The sequence below is a fragment of the Pleurodeles waltl genome, chromosome 8 (genome assembly GCF_031143425.1).
Source record: "Pleurodeles waltl isolate 20211129_DDA chromosome 8, aPleWal1.hap1.20221129, whole genome shotgun sequence".
Lineage (NCBI taxonomy): Eukaryota > Metazoa > Chordata > Amphibia > Caudata > Salamandridae > Pleurodeles > Pleurodeles waltl.
This window is the reverse complement of record NC_090447.1, coordinates 1,321,390,510-1,321,408,472: the sequence shown is the minus strand read 5'-3', so window position 1 is coordinate 1,321,408,472 and position 17,963 is coordinate 1,321,390,510. Positions and strand designations below refer to the sequence as shown.

General features: G+C 44.1%; 1 protein-coding gene across 1 annotated transcript; it reads right to left on the bottom strand.

Moving 5' to 3' along the window:
* Window positions 1–947: 947 nt before the first annotated feature.
* Window positions 948–3,654, bottom strand: C8H11orf87 (chromosome 8 C11orf87 homolog). Its single transcript, XM_069202311.1, has one exon. The coding sequence runs from the start codon at window positions 2,885–2,887 to the stop codon at window positions 2,456–2,458; it is 432 nt and encodes a 143-aa protein (XP_069058412.1). The 5' UTR covers window positions 2,888–3,654; the 3' UTR covers window positions 948–2,455.
* Between the last annotated feature and the right edge of the window lie 14,309 nt (window positions 3,655–17,963).

The following is a 17,963-nucleotide window of genomic DNA, read 5'->3' as shown; positions in this document are numbered from 1 at the left end:
TTTTTAGAGGTGCCTTTGAAAATGGGTAGATTCCTCCCTAACAGAGGCTATGTGAAAATTCCTCTTTAAGAGAGGCAGATAACACAAATTCAAACTCAATGTTCGCTGCCAAGCTGGTAGAGTATTCCTATACATTTTATGACATAGACATATATGTTAATAGGAGATGCCTAAATGATATGGAGTTTGAACACGAATAACACTTGGTGACTTAGAAGTTATTGTTGAATGGAGATTGTGGAATTCAGTATATAAAGGAGCATGTTTATTGTTTGAAGTAACTTGATTGAGTTTATGTTGATCAGACAAATGGAATAAGGATGAAAATAGACATATCCCCATGCCTACATGCCCCTCCCACTTATTCACCTACACATCTGTTTGAAAACAACGCCTCCTCAGGGTAGACAGTATAGCTTATGTGGTATGCTACTAAAGGAGTTCGTGCGTCCAAAAAAACACACTCTTAACAGAGACTAATGCGACAAACAAAACGGGTGCACTGCATGAATAGGCATGGAATTCCAGCAGTGAAACCAAGCCACTTTCAAGCGATAGCTTTATCTCAACGAGAAACTAATCACACTCGAGTACTTCGACACCTAGCTCCCCCTTGTATTACAGTAGCGCGTTGCGTGACTGCATCAGGCTAACTGCGCTGCTGGCTCAGCGGATGGGCTGAGTGTATTCCCTGTTCTTTAAGGTTGGGCTTTAGGCTTAGTGTTCAACATCTTTTCCCCTCTCCCAGTTTCTCCGCGTCCTGTGATTATGGGACACAAGTGCCCCAAGTAGCGATGAGCCACGTTAAACGGAGAAGTAGTGAGAATGGGAATGGCCTCGCTTGTTGTTAAGAGATGCACTGATAAGTGCCTTTCCTGTGAATGGAACCATGGTGGTATGTGTTTACAGAAAACAAAGTCAAACCCTTTAACCATCAGGAGTTCGTGCGCGTGCCTGGTTATAAAATCGAACCACCCCCTCCCCTGCCCCAACTCCGACCCTCCACCCACCGCAGCACTAATCGCTACACAACAGCCATTGGTTGGCCTGCTGGTATTGCTGCAGCCGCCCTTCTGGTTCTGATTTTTAACTGCAGATCTCTTGCAGAAACTTCCCTGCATTTTCTCTACACGTCCTTCAAGAAGCAGTGGGCCTCATTCACAGCCCTTCTTGTGAATACCTAACTTCCTCCGCACTCAACCATGTCATGAATGACACAGCACACGACTCTCATTTGAAATATCACTTTAATAGATGGCGTTTATGCACATCCGCTCTTATTTGTTGTCTTGTCTTTAATAAATACAAACTGAAAGGCAAGAAGAGTACAAAAAAACTGTTCCTAATTCGTTAAGCCAGTTTCGTACACTACTCTAGGCAGGTTTAATGCGTAACTGCTCTCTAATCATAGCAAAAGTGCAAAGTAAACGTAACATTGGACAGTGCATAAGACAGCCCTAATATTAGCATAGAGGGGATGGGTGTGTCAAATTAAAATGTAGACCATAACGTGGATTATGCGTGATGAGCCGACAAATCCAACTGGTTAACCACCGCACTTCAAAGCTGCATGTTAGCAGTCTGATACATGAAGTTTTATTCCAAAGTAAATAGAAATGGAACTAAATAATGTGATATGCAGTGCATCTAGGTTAAAAACAGACAGGAAACACCCGCTTGCTTGAGGGACAATCCTGCGGTAAAGCAAAGCACGGTCAGGCTGCGTGTGAATGTTTCAGCACTGGCGAGAGCGGACAGCTCCCAAAGTCGGGACACAAGAGTGATTCAGCACCGGGGAGGCGGACAGCTCCAGTGCGGGAGGCGGACAGCTCCAGTGCGCGCTGGGAATTGCAGGGATGGCGACAGAAGAAGCCCCTTGGGAGCCTGGGAGCAGGGGCTCTCTCTGGTACAATCCTGCAAGGACACTGCCTAGGGTGGTAGAGGAGATCTGCGGAGGCTTGTATGTATGTGTGTGAGGGCGCTATTGGACCATTCCCAAACAGAAGACCCTCATCTTTTGTCTCGTACAGAAACTAAGGCAGTCTCCATGCTCTGCCATCTCCTTTGTCCTCCGGACGTCGAAGCACCATCTCCACCACTGCAGTTTTTAATAAAAGTTATTTTTGGATCTGCGTTTGTCTTCTCCTAGTTTTATGATTTATCTTGTAAAATATTAGCACAACATCCCTTAAAATATAATTAAAAAAATCAAATAAACCGCATCCATCCTTATTGCGTTTGTAGTATTACAGCGGCACAAAGGGTTCCTCGAGCAAATGGCAATATTTGGTAGCAAGGTGTGGTTTTCTTTTCTTCGAAGGGTCGATCCTTCCCCAAAGTTTAAAATGAGGAAGCAGAGTGAGGTGTCATGCGCTGGACTTGCCCCTTTCCAGTTCTCCTTGCCTGTCCTCGCCAGGTATTTATAGTCACAAAGAGCCCCTTGCTCGTATTGCTATCATGACAGCACTATGGAGCGCAGCGTGTCCTCGCCGGCCGGCTCTGCGCACATGCTCTCGCCCCCTTCTTCTGGGTCCATCTGTCCACTGCGGAGCTGAGCAGCTGGAGAGGGGGCGCAGTCTTGGACCGGCCTTCCCAGCAGCAGCAGCATCGGCTCCCCCTGTGGGCTGCCGCAGCTGCGGTGGTCCCGCTCGTACTCCTCTTGCGCCCGCTGGATTTTCCGCCTCTTCATCCTCCGCTTGTGGATGTGAAAGGTGGCGATGGACAGCAGTAGCAGCGTGATGATGAGCGCAGCCAGCACCACCAGCACTAGCGCCGAGGAGAAGGACCGAGGCTCCAGCGCTGCCAGGCAGGTGCTGCCGTTCGAGGTCTTGTTCAGAGGGCAGGGCGGCAGGGCCAGCCAGAGCTCCGGGGGGAGCCGGGCACCCATGTCAATCTAGGATGGCTCTCTTTGTTGACTGCGCCCTGCAGTGGGTGCGGGGCCTTCGGGGCTTCCGCTCCTGGTGACAGTGAAGAGCAGGGTCCACTTCTGTCGCGGTGCAGCCTGGAGAAGAGAAATACAGTCCAGTTACTGCTCTGAAACAGTCAATAAACCAATAATAAGTCGCCAGAAAGGATTCCCTCCCGGATTTTAGCAATTTAAAGTTGGCAGAGACGAAATGGTATCATCAGCGATATGTTTCACTCCACTTCACCAGTGCGATAATAGCACCCTTGTTTCTCGACTGAAATGAGTTGTGCTGGGGTTTCTCCACCGCTATATGAATCCTCCTTTTTTTTGGTGGCACATCACCCAGTGTGCTGACAATTGTGTGTTGGGGTTGCATCACATTCTGCGGACGTCAGAGGTTCCGAAGACTGGGCTTTGGAAAGCAGTGTAGTGCCCCTGAAGCCATCTGTGGCCAGGGCGCACTACTGGAAGAGGTGGCCCAGAACACGATGCGGTGCGCTCTGGAGAGCTGCCCTGTAGCAGGTGTTGTCGCTCGCTGTCTCGGTGGGCTCTCCCCAGTAGGACCCACAAAGGGTGTAGGTGACCTGCTCATGAGCCGAGAGCTAATGGTGCCTCTCTGGCTCCTTGCTGTGCGCCCGCTCTCTTACCTGGGCGGCGCAGGTGCTGCAGATGCCGGAGTCCCGCTTCTCCTGCACTGGGACCGCTAGAGAATGAGGGGCGGGCAACGCTGCTCCGGGCAGCCCAGCCCCCTGCAGCCTATAGGCAGCAAGAGTGGCTTTGACGTACTTTCTAGCGGGACCGCCCTCTCCTTCCCTCCTTAGGCTAGACGCCTGCAGGCTGCAGCTAGAGCAGTGCAGGCCACCTGTGCTCCAGCCGCGATTGCAGACCCCATGAATATTCAGCTTAGAGCACATCCTCCACTACCCATCTTCATCGCTGCAGGCCCATTTGCATCGTGTATGGACGGGCACAAAAAAAGGCTTCACAGGCTGCCCCATTCTGGCCCCAGATCTAGGTTTATCCGTCGTGCCCCCAAAATTAATCGCTTCAACTGTGCCCCCTCCCACAGCCCAAAATGCACGCATCCATATTAATAGTTAGTCCGTTCACTCCCCATATTATCCGCCAACAGTGAGGCCCACGCTATAATCAGCCTCTGTGACTGTAATTAACAGTGCTGGACAGGTACAAGGATTTTTGCTTTCCTTGGCTTCGGTATTACCAACGTCCAGTCCTCTCCAGCAGTGCATCAGGCCAGACCTAAACATAAGGACAGCATTCGAACCCCACCGGATTTACAGCCTTCATTGCCGATTAATAATATAGCACAGTACAATACAACACAGTACAATGTACACTAACATCATACAATGCAGTATCAAACAATACAGACAATGCAAAGCATTCAAGTACAGTTCAATAGGGCATCGCAGAAAGCCGTGGCACAAAATACAAGCGCATCACATCGGCGCGACTGAGCCGACAGGTTTTCTGTATATTTCAGTATGTTCATTAGACTCATCATTATACATTATACTCTGTAAAAAGGTCGCTAACTGGGGAAAATGCTGCAAACCTAACTATATTAAAGCACAGCATTTACAATTTCTAGCTTTGATATAGCCTTTGTGAAACAACCACCAACTCCAAAGGCATGTCAGGAGCTTCATTCACAGTTACAGGTTCCCACTTCTGGAGACGCTGATTCCTAAAGGCTACGCCTGACAGTGTCTCGCGGATTCACACAGAGGCTGTTGGTGACTTCGGTAGCCCATTTGGATGATGCGCCATTTTGATCCGCTGCACCGTTTCAGTGCAAAAGGGAAAGTTTGTTGGTAGGGTTGGGCTACAGTGAAACTCTTCTCAGAAAGTCATAGAAGTTATTCACTTCAAAACAGGCTTCCTTTCTATCCGGAACTGCAAAACGAATCCGCAGTACCCATCACAGACATGACATGAACAAAACTGTTCAGCAAGGTCCCTTTGCAGAAAGCAGGTAAGATGGAAGGATAAACTGAAGAAGCAAGAACATACATCGTGCTGACCGATGGTGGTTATGATATTTTGAGATAATTAGATATAGTTAGCAGACAGTTTCTTATAGCTGTGGTCTTCAGATATCATGGGATTGAAAGCTGCTTCTGTGTAATGTGACAACGAAGATGAACGTGTTAATCATCATGACCCAAAACATACACACACGCACACGGAGAGAGCAGGGACTGCCAGAGAAGTCATGGGGAGCTGCCAGGCAGGTAAGCGTCACCGACTGCTTTTACTCTAATCACCACCACGTCCAGAGCCTCAGCACCAGTATTGCTGCGGTCATATTCCATCTTCTAATACCTTTGACACAATGCATCAAACCACATTCTTGCCCCTAAAAGAAATAAAAGAAACACAACGAATCTATACATTTCGTGTCTCTTACCACGCAATTCAGGTATGATAAAGTCACAATATTTTCCAGGCAACTTAATTTTATAAACACTTCTACATGGATCACCTCTCACTCTTCTACCTTGGATCACTGCATGCTCCTTGTCTCACAAACTTGCTCCTCATGAACAATAGATCTGTCAATTCCAGATGACACATCATCTTCTGTGGCATTTCCTGTCAGCTCCACATCCAGAAGCACATTTACATTAAGATTTATTTATTAAGGCAGATACCATCTGAGATTCCACACCTATCCTCCTTTCAACCTTGCCTTCCTTTGAATCACTTGGATAGTTTCCTAATGTCCGGACCACAGGGTGCCCCCTAATAAATTGGCACATGCTAGCTGCCCTACCTTCATTTTCAAGTTAGAAGGTGTTAGACCTGACAGTCTTAGGGTGGTCTTCCCCCAAACGTTTTGTCTGCTTGCCTCACATTTTTGCCAATTTCTTTTTGTTGGCCTTAGGACTCTGAGCACTTTCCCACTGCTGACCAGTGCTAAACGGTATGTGGCCTCTCACTAAAACATGGTTTGATTTGTATATACCAAATTGGCATATTTCATTTACTTATAAGTCCCCAGTGAAGTGCACTAAATGTGCTCAGGACCTTTAAATCAAATGCTAATAATGGGCCTGCAGCACTGCCTGTGCTACCCACTTAAGTAGCATTTTAAACATGTCCCAGGCCTGTCGTGGCAGTCTCAATGCAGTGTTACACTGCCATGCCGACTTGGCATTTAAAACCCCTCTCCAAGCCTTAAACTCGCCTGTTATTACATATGTCACCCCTAAGGTAGGCCCTAGGCATCCCACAGGGCAGGGTGCTATGTAATTAAAAGATAGGACATGTACTTTAAGTTTTGCATGTCCTGGCAGTGAAACTCTCTCAAATTCATTTTTCACTACTGTGAGGCCTACCCCTCTCACAGGATAACATTGGGATCCCTTATTACATTTAATAAGCTGTAATTCCTGATTGGGTAGGGATAGACCGGTCATGTTTAGTACCTATGGAATTGTAATGATACATCCTATTTACTGGTAAAGTTAGATTTATTGTTACAATTTAGAAAATACTGCTTTCAGAAAGTTGGCATTTTCCTGCTCTTAGCCCTTTGTGCCTACAGCTTGTCTCCAATACACATGTGGGGTGGGGTGGGGTGGAGTGGGGAGGGGTGACAGCTGGACTTATGCATTCCCTCTATACTGCCACAGACAAAGGGAGCTTAGGTGTGACTAGTCGGCAATTAACATCCTGATGGGTCATCCTGGTCAGGATGAGAGGGAGGAGCTGGCCACAGACTCACACTTACACCTGAATAGACTGTGTCCTGACCCCACACAAAGGACTGCATACTCATCTGTAGTGAGTCTGGAGCCATGGCAGGTAGGGATAACCTCTGTGCACTTCAAAGTCCTCCTTTGAAGTCTCCCTCACTTCAAAAGCACCATTAATGCCATTAATTGACTTCTGAACCTACCAAATCAACACACCTCTGGAGTTGTAGATAGTATGCCAGGAAGAAGGACTGATGTGCTGCTACAATGACTGCTACTCTGCTAGACTGCTACTATGAAAGAACTGTTTTTTTGCTTTGCTGACCTGCTGCCCTTCTTGCCTGGGTGAGAAGGACAGGACCCACAACATTGAACCCAGAACCAGAGGGACTCCAATGGCTTGCTGGCTTGCCTCCTGCTACTTCTCAGGGGCAAAAAATATTTCCAACTCATCATCTACAGCACCCGGACTCTGCCGTCTGAGAGTCCTGCCCTGCCAAGTGGTGACAATTCAGTCATAAGCCCTTGGGAGTGGTTATAAAGTGCTGCTCCAGTCCAAAATCCATGCATCAATGCTGTTGCACTGCTGGGAACCGGCACATCTCCATCTACACCGACGCATCACAGCTGCTGAGAGGATCGAGGACACCGCATTGCAGTCGACACCCGCGCATCACTGCTGCTGGGAGGATCAGGAACACCACACTGGCAACTGTATGAAGCACCACCTCCATTCCGATGCATCCCCGACTTTGGGCATCTCAGAACCGACACATCTCATACATCTTCAGGATCAACACCAATGCATCACCTTCTTTGCACCTCACATCTTGCTTTTGACGTTGACGCAACTCTGAACCAAAGTACTGTTTTAGCAGACCAAGGCTGGTCCCTGTATCTGGCCCATGCTCCATCACGATCTGCCTGACTTTTCAAATTAGACCCAGTCTAGCGCGATCAGATTGCCCTGCTTGGCACTTTTTGTTTGTAGGCACTACAACAAAATGTATTCTTTAAAAAGTCATACCTAGACTTCTACTTATTAGAATTTTGCCATTTTGGTCTTGTTCTGTTCAATACATTAAGCTCTATTATTCTAGCCAGGTGTGGTATATTTTTGTGTGGTGTTTTTACTGTTTTACTGTTTGAAGTGTTGCACAAATACTTTACACATTCCATCTTAAGGTAAGCCTGATTGCTCAGTGCCAAGCTACCAGGGAGTGAGCACAGGTTAATTTAGGGTGTGTATCTGACGTACCCTGACTAGGATTGTTGTTCCTGCTTAGACAGGGTGCATACCTCTGCTAATCAGAAACCCAATTTATTTATAGAAGGTTTTCCTATTAATGACTCAAATTGTTTTTTTATAAACTTCCTTTCTTTTATGAAGTTCCAAATGATCCACTGCTGAACAACTTGGCACTTGTTCTTTAACTGCCATTGGAATAATTGGGAATCAAGAATGCAATCCATTAGAAGCTAAAATGGAGAACAACCAGTTACTGAATTCACCACATTTCTATGTGACCATAGGAGATCTTATAAAGCCATCTTCCATCTCACACCTTTGTTATGTGCCAGCTGGAAAGTATCATTTATTACCTCATTAAAGCTTTCTACCTGACCAATTGCTGTAAGGTGACAAACAGCCATTCTTTTGTGGATTTTCCAAAATATCTTACATATCATGTTATTCAATATTGTTTGATTATATTGTATTTTGTTTAGAGTTTTGTTAAACTTTGAAAGAGAAATATAAATAAAAGTATTGTTTTGCAATCTAATGTTATTTTTGTTTCCTGTTTTGGATTGTGGAGTCTATTGCGATTTATATATATATATATATATATATATATATATATATATATATAATGCAATATCTAATTAATAACTATATTTTATTGGTCATTTTTTACTTGTATGTATATTTAGTAAATATGTTGTAAATGTATTTTGTTTTTGGGATATGGAGTTTGTTGCTTGGTTTGCTGGGTAGTGTTTTATTTCAAAGATGTATTAAGTAATAATAGCCATATTGTTGTTTTAAATTGATATTAATACAATCATTTAGAGAAAGGTAAAAAATATTTTATGCAGGTCATTAACATGAATGTATTACTTTTTGAATATTTAAAGTATTGCATACATTTGTAGAGTCGGGTAGGCATTTAGGAATATTAATTTGCAAAAACTATTGAAGTATTACAGTGATTTATTAAAATATGTGTAATTATTGTACACGTTTTGAATGAATAAACTGAAATTAATTATTTAAATACATATAAACATTTTTTAAAGAAAATAAACGTATTACAGTGGGGATCAGAATATTTATTTTTTATAGGTTTATATGATCTATCCAATTATTGACATTTATCAAGTTATTTGTTGGACTGGAGTTAGGTTAGTAAATCTGAGCCTCAATTAAATGCACTTTCCAAAATGTTTGCTTGATTTAAATTATAATTTGTAATATGACCCCTCCCTTTCCCAACTATTTAAACTTCAGTGGAACTGACATTATAATAGTAACTATGACCCTCACAAATATATGAACTTTCTCCAATGTTTAAGGTACTGGAGTTCCAAAAGTACATATGGCCCCCAAATATATGCAGTTTCCCCACTGTTTGTGGGACTGGAGTTAGAATAGCTAGTGTGACCAAAGTATACGCACTTTGATCAAAGTCAGTGGAATGGAAACTAGAATATTTAATCTACTTTCCATGAGTAAATTTACTTTCATCAATATGCAGTGGTTTAGCATAACAAATGTGAATGTAATCACTGTGTACTCATATATATATATACTTTTCCAAATGTTTGCGGAGCTGTGTAATCTGGCCTCCCCCTTCAAATATATGCAATTTTCTCAACGTGTTTGGGACTGGAGTTAAAATAGTAATTCTCAACTCAATCCACCAATGCACCCCAATGCACTCTATCTCTTAAACAATTAATTCTGACCATCACAAATATATGTACTCTATTGAGTGATTGTTCGACCAAAGTTGGAATGGAACATATGGACTACTTAAATTTGTTTTCTAGACGTTATTCAATATTTGTTGTTATGCATGTAAAATAACAAATTTCACCACAGCATCAAATTACATATACTTTTAATGTTTTTAGGATTGTAATTATTAAATTATATTTTAAAATTTGTAGTTATTTATTCGTTGTTCATTGACTAGGCTATGTGTAATGTTTATGTTTGTCATTAAATAATTTAAGAATGGTTTGCTACTTATTCAAAATGTGTATTAAGAGATAAGCGTTTATGTTGTTGGTGATTTAAATATATTGTTTTTAAATGATAACTTAATTTGTATTAATTGAAAGCATTTTTAATGTTATTCATATTGATAATTAAGAAAACATGTTAAAATGTTATTTTCTTTTTTAGAAGTATATCATTTGTTTCATTCATATTTCTTAGATTAGTTTTTAACGCTTTATAAAAATGAAAAATATAGTACGCTTATGTTGAGATAGAAGTCTTCATACAGACACACACACACATACATATATATTTAGTATAAAAAACAAAGGTTTAAAGCATTTTATAGTTAGATGAAAATATCAGTTAAAACTTACTGTTTTAAATTAACAAAACCACTCAATTAACCATCACTGATGTCCTAAAGTAAATATAATTATCTCCCTGCCATATAGAGTGTCCTCACCAATGATGTCATTTCAGATATTGCAGTGATAGTATTAATAATGTCACAGAACATCATGACTCACAGAACACGTCACAAGTTATAATTACTTTAGGGCATAATGTATTTTTAACAGTGTGTTCCCAATTGTCTTCCTGGGGCACCCAAAATATAAAATGGTTGGGGACCATAGTGGGAGCACTAGGACCCCGTGGCCCCTGCAGACCTCCAGCCACCTCTACATTGGGAGCTGGCCTTAAAAAGAAAAAAATTGAAATGGGTGCCCCGGTGCCCACCTGGGACACCCACAGTACCTTTATGCCTCTATTGTTAGGGTTCATGGGGGACCGAGCATTCTCAGAGCTGAAGCATTTGCTCGTCAGCTTAGAAATGGAGGGACCCGTTGTTGTGAGTGCTATGGCTGCATTATGTAATCTGAGTAGTATAAAAGCCATGTTTAATGTTGCAAAGTTATTTTTTTTACTGTAATCACACACAGGAAATGTGGTATCAAAAAAGGCTTCTGTTTGGATTTGACTGCATTGGCCAGGGTCTGGGGTTGGCATGCATTTGTTTTGCTTTTGTTTTGTCATTGGGGAGAGGGGCGTGAAGCCCTCCTCTTATGTCAATTTATAGCTCCATGGCCCCCATCTCCTGGGAAAGAGGTAATATGTGCGCGCTGGCATGGTGCCAACTTCTCCTTTCCCATGTCTGGGACAGGGCGGGGCTACCAGCAGCAAAGCGCACTGCCCACCCTGAACACTGGTAGGGCAGACAGGGAAACAGTGTTTTGCTCCCATGGATGAGAGCAGCAAAAACGCTACTCCCACCCAGTGGCAGCATAAATTGAATGTTGTTAACTGCTGTGCGGCCAGGACGGGGGCTGCCTGCAAGAGCCAATGAGGCCTCAGGGGACTTAGAACTTCCCCCCACAACCACTAATGAAAAGGAAGCTGTTTGTGTCCCGAGCAAGACAGGAACACCCTAAAGACATAAAATGAAAAGAATGCAGAACAAGGCACTCAAATGAATAATAAATAACCCCTTAATTTATTATTCAGTGCTCTTGGTGGCAAGCACCCCACAATACCCTTCACTTGCTAATTTTCTCATTTTTAGTTTGCTTTGAGGTTCTCCAATGTGAGTAGGGTCACCACCAACATGTTTTATGAGTGTTGTGGGGGGCTACAGGGAATGCACCAGCCCCCCAACAATTATTTATTAAACTCAACCCTCTTGTTCCCGCGGTCTACAGAATATGACCCCAGGAAATGTTTCTGATGCTTCCAAACATTTCCAGAGCTGGAGCATTTGCTCTGCAGCTCAGCATAGCAGGGACACATTGGGGGTCATTCCGACCTCAGCGGTCTTTTCTTCAGACCGCCGAGTCCGGGGGAGACAGAATACCGCCATTGCCGGCGGTATTCATGCCTCCCTATTCCGACATTTCCGCTGGCCCAGCGGAAATGGCACATCAACATTGCCGCCGGCTCGTAATAGAGCCGGCGGCAATGTTGATGTGCAGCGGGTGCAGTAGCACCCGTTGCACATTTCACTGCCCGAAATTCGGGCAGTGAAATGCGCGACGGGGCTATGCCTGGGGGCCCCTGCACTGCCCATGCCAAGTGCATGGGCAGTGCAGGGGCCCCCAGGGGCACCCCCAGTCCCCTTACCGCCAGCCTTTCAATGGCGGTGTTTACCGCCACGGACAGGCTGGCGGTCGGGGACTCATAATCCCCAGGGCAGCGGTGCTTGCACCGCTGCCCTGGGGATTATGCCCGCCAGGCGGAAGCCTGGCGGGAAAGTGGAGGGGCCGGCGGTCTGACCGTGGCTTTTCCGCCACGGTCAGAATTGCTGGTGGAACACTGCCAGCCGCCGGCCGCCAGGGTCGGAATGACCCCCATTGTTATGAGTTTCATGTTTGCCTTGTGTGGCTTGAAAAGTCGCTGTCCATTTGGATTGTATTTAATTATCCAGGCTAGGGCCTAGGGGTTGTTGTACATTTTTTTTATTGGAGAGAGGGGCATGAGGCTCCCTTCCCTGTGCCAACCTATGGCCTTGCAGATCCCATCTCCCAGTGCTGTACTGTCCTGGTGCCCTAACAAACCGGACAGAGTTAACACTTGTGGGCTATTGCATGGCCTGTCCTCCCCGGCAGCAGAGCACCCTACCCATCAGGAACATGGCCAGGCTGGGTGGGGAAACAGTGCTTTTTACCTCCAGCCAGTGGGAGCCAAGAGAAAACACTGCTGAAGGCACAGTAGGGGTTGGATGACTGTCGGTGGTAGGGCAAGGTATCCTGTGGCCAAGCCCTTTCCCCAACTTCATGTCAACCACTGCCAAAGGCTGTACACAGTGATGGGTTTGCATAGTTAGGGATGGTAATTAAATTTTACTTTATGTTAAAAAAAAAAAACTAGAAATTCACTGCAAAAATCAAAGGTTAATGTAAGTTTATAGATAAGTAGCCCAATATCTTAATTACCATTAAAAAAACAGAGAAATTCACAGAAAAAAACAAAGGTTTAAGTGACATTATATTTAGACGAAAATGTTAGTTAAAATTTAATATTTTAAACACAAAACATGAAATTTATCAGTTATTGTTAACTAGGCTAACTGTATCTTGCACCACACCATGAGCTGCTTATGACCTCATATATTACATTACCCATGACATGTTCAATGACATAATCGATTACATCAGTGATGACATCTCAAATGACATTATTGATAACATCACTGACTAAATCATCCATGGTATTGCTTCTCAATTTAGACTACACAGGGATAGACTATATAAAAGAAAAATAGCATAAAAATACCATTCCATAATCTCACACGCAACTATGCAGAGCTGTCATTCCTGCACAGAGGCGTCAGGGGAGAGGCCAGTATATCACTACACCCTACTATGCAAATCCATCTCCCTGCACATATATCCAACCAGACAAACTAGTCCATCACCACCCCATGCTTTGCACATCCACCGCCTTGCATAGAAATCTCAGTGGAGAAGCCAGTTCTTCAATATATGCTACTACTCAGGATACATTAATAAACTGTAATAATAATTTAATGAAAAAACACAAACTGCTCCCTTTATTGTCATAGTCTCACAGGTAGCAAAAAGTGTATCTAACGGATCAACAGAGGACTTGGAGCCATATGTACTATTTACCTGTCATAAATACTTTTTCAGTTTGCTAGAAGCGTTGTTGTGACCACTAGACAATTTTAAGAACTGACTTGTGTACTAATAGGCCAGTTCTTAAGATTTGGAATTGTAGTGCCTCAGAATCCGAAGTACCTCAATATTATTAATGAGGCAGATTGAAAACTACAGCTTACCATGATTAAAGACCATTGCAGAGATAGTGGCCCACTAGGGTCCACAGACAACCATGTCTGTGATTGCTTTTTTATAAAGCAAACTTTTGTTTTAAATGCAGTTCATTTTCCTTTCAAGAAACAGGACTACATTTAAGAAGTACAGTTTTCTTTTTTGTTTGTTTGTTTAAGAGTTGAAAGTGGCCCCTGGACCACTGCCTACTCTTCAATACATTTCTTTGCATTTACAAAGGAGAAGGGGTCCCAAGGAGCCCCCACCCCCTTTTGGAATGCATTATCAGCCCTTTTGAGGTGTCAGTAAAATATAAAGGTTTCACAACTGAATTTCGGCTCGAAAACATTGATACATCATTCATGAATATGGTATTGGAAGCCTACAAAACACCTTTCCAAATACTGAATCGGTATCTATTCTGAATCACGTTTTAGGAGTCAGGAAAGTTTTCTGCCTCCTAAAATGGGACTAGTGCACAAGAAAAAACATTGTTATTGTGGCACATATAAAATTGTAGCATTTGCAACTGTTAAAATTCTTACTAAATCGGGCCTTTAGTTAGGTGGTAAGTGGTAGCAAGACAGTGCAGTGGCTCAATTTTTCATCGAAGGAAATGGGAAACAATGAGGCTGAGTTCAGAAAATGACATTCTGTTCTGTAGGGAAGAATGGAAGTAATCCATGAAGCAGTGGGTTGAATATAAAAGTTCACCACAGCAAGAAAGCTTGTTAGTTCAACAGCATTACATTTACTTAGATCATGTGTAAAATATATGTTTCTTCATCTGGCTTTTTATATTTGTTGAAAATGATGATCTTGTGTGTGGTGTTCTACCAGATTTTAGCTTCTTTTGCTGAACTCATTTTTGCTGGCCCTAGTACTCTGCACACTTTACTCCTGCTAACCAGTGACAAAGTGCTTGTGCTCTCCTCTCTATCCATGTTAGGACTGCCATACACCTAATATGCACAATTGATTTACTTGTAAGTTCCTTGTATATGGTACCATAGGTATCCATGCAGGGACACTAAAAGCTACAAGTGGGCTGCAGCACTTAGGCCCATATTTATGGAAAATGGCACACAACTGCGCTAACGCAGTTGTGCATCTTTTTTTAACATGGGCTAATGTTATTCCCTAATGCCATTCATATGCCATATTTATAAAATAACGTGCGATGGCGCTAAGGGATGGCTAGCGGCTCAAAAAAAGATGGTATCTGGTGAGGGATGGTGTTAGGGGAAATGGCGCTAGTGGGTCAGAAATGACGGTAGGCTGGTTAGCAGCAACATGTCTGTCGCTAGTCAGCCTAGCATCATTTTCTGATGAACAGGCAGCCAAATAATGACTCCTGTCTATGTACAAACAGGAGTCATTACCCCTAGCCCAATGTCCACCACAGGGGACCAGTGTCCCCTGGGCAAGCCTGCATACCCAGTGCGAGTCAGGGGGCCCCTTGTAAGAGTCCCCCAATGGCACACCACACACATACACAAACACTTACCTGCAACTTACATGGGATGGGGTTCCACCTCCTGTGGTGTTCCTGTGGTGTGGGTGCTGGTGTTGCTGGGGCTTGGGATGGGCATCTTTGTGCCCATTCCATGGTGTTCTACCATGGAAATGGGCCTACCTGCACTTTAACGCCCGGTCTGACCAGGCATTAAATAATGACGCTAAACAGGCTTAGCGCCATTATTTAGGCCTGCCTCCCAGTTGCATGTTCTTTCTGCGTGGGGAGTTAAATATGGCACTGGGGGGCTAGAATCTTTTTTAGGAAGGGAATGCCTACCTTGCATCTCATTGACGCCAGGTGGGTTGGCGCTTCCTAAATATGGCGCTAACTCCATAACTTTGATGCTAGACTGGTCTAGCGTCAAAGTATAAATATGGAGTTAGGTTAGCGCCACTTTATCGCCAAAATAAATGGCGCTAAGGCAACGCAAACCTTCCATAAATATTGGCCTTAGTGTGGCACCCACTGAAGAAGCACTATAAAACATGTCTATGGGACTGCTATTGCAGCCTCTGTGTGCAGTTTTAAACTTCAATTCCAACCTGGAAAAGCAAACGTTTTGCCAGGACTAAACCTTCCCTTTTAATACTTAGAAGTTACCCCTTATTTAAGCCCTTCATGCCTATGAGCTAGGGTGCTTGGTATGTAAAAAGTAGGGACTGTATATTTAATGTTTTACATGTTCTGGTAGTGAAACATCTCCAAAGTCATTTTTCAGTGTGCAAGGCTGGATCTCCTGTAGGAAAGCACTGGTTTACACTATTACATGTAATATATGCTAAATTCAGTTTTGGAGTAGCTAGAAAAATGGTTAAGGTACTCATTTGAAAAGTAATTGAAAATCCAACTGAGTGGTCAAGCCAGATATTTTACTACTATATTAGAAATTACACTTTTAGAAAGTTGTTATTTACCTGCTAAAAACCAACAGTCTGAACACTGGCAGTTTCTTGCCAGGGTTCAGCTGTCACCTGACCCCTGATGGCTTCCCCATGGTAAGATGTGTATTTCTCCCAGATAGTGGAGTCTGAGTATGGGAGGGGGACTTCCCTACTGGCAGCCTGGCCCGAGGCTGTGCACAGCCCCTTCCAGGGCTACAAAGGATGTCTACTTTGTTACTGTCAGATGAATCTCACACCTAGTCCTGCCTCCTTTATTTATGTCTAATCAAGCTGTCTCCGAACCCAGGAGTGGATGCACCAGAAAGAAGACTGGATCTGCTTTCCTTGAACTCAGGACTCCAGAAGTAAGTCAAAGAGTCAGTTAGCTGACTTCCTGTTTGAGCTACAGAGACACCACAAGCTTCCAGTGGTCTCCCTACCTGCAACTACCCAGCTGACCTGTTTTAACTGGACCTGCCCTTGACCCTGCTGATGGCCGCTGCTGGAGTTAGTCCTACTCATAACCCCCAAGTGCAGCCCTCCCCCAGGCCCTGGACCCTTAGCTGGTGTTAGAGTGTGTGCCTCATGCCCCCATACTACAAGAAGTGGATTTAGAAACTATTTGCCAACTTTCGGCCTTGAGAACTGACAGAGACTGGGATCACCATCAAGCCACTGCCATCAACATCGAATTGCCAGTTGGCCTCACTTGCTAAGTTGCTCTGCTGAAGGAGTTGTAACTTCCAGATAAGTTTCTCAGTCCAAAGAAAGACAGCGAGCAAAGGTCGATTGACGGAGAGGCCTTCCCAGACATGGACATCAGAGTTCATCCACTCAGAGCTTTCCCACCTTTATTGATAACAGCACTGGGACTTAGGTCTTCAGCAGCCCACATTTGTCAAGCCTTTCTTCGAATCCAGCTTGCCTGCTGATGACTCATAGACAACCACTTTTTCTTTATAAAAGTTTCTACGTCTGAATGTAAACTTACCACCAGGACAAACCTGCTCCATGTATTTGACTGGCGATCCATCGTAATCGGCCATAGCTTTTGGCTCATCCCGGTCTAGCCCAACCAGATAACTGCAGTTGGCACTTTGTGCTTTTGGGCATTATCTTTCATTCAAACATTAAAAAATCATGGCCAGATGTATCAAGGCTTTTTGCATTCGCAAACGGTGCGAATGCCCGTTTGCGAATGCAAAAATGCCTTTCAGTATTTATGAAAGGCATTCGCAACGCAAATTTAAGGAATCGCTAAAATAGCGATTCCTTAAATTTGCAAGCCCATTTAGAGAATCGCAAATTGCGATTCTTTAAATAAGAAATTGCAAATAAGGAGTGGTCACTTACACCTGAAAGTACTGTGCCTGCCCTCACACAAAGCAGTCTCCAACCCCCTGTTGTGTGTCTGGGGCCTGGCCTGGACAAGGAAGGATCTTGCAAACACTTGAGACTTTGCTTTGAAGTTCGCCTACTTCAAAGGTAGAGCAGGGCATAAGAAGGAGACCCAAAACCCCAGACTTGTAGAATCTTTCTGGAATCAAGAGGAACCTTTGCAGAGGAGAAGAATTCAAGAGCTGGTGGAGGAGTACTCTCCCTTTGCTGTGTTGCTTTGCTGGACTGGCCTGCAGTTGCTGCTTCTACCTGAAAGGAGTGCAAAGGGTGAACTTTGAGAAAGTTCTCCAAGGGCTTGGAGTAGAGCTTTCCTCCTGTTGGAAGTCTCAGGGACATCAAAGACTTCAGTTTCCTTGATCTGCAGCACTGGGAACTGTGTGTTTTGTGCTGTTCAAGAGGAAAAACCACTGCGCCGCCAACAACAATGCAACTGGCCTGCACCATGACTTGCTGACGCCGCACGGAGTCGCATTGCCCCACTTCGCACTGGGACTGTGGTCTCATCAGCGCCATCATCGGATGAC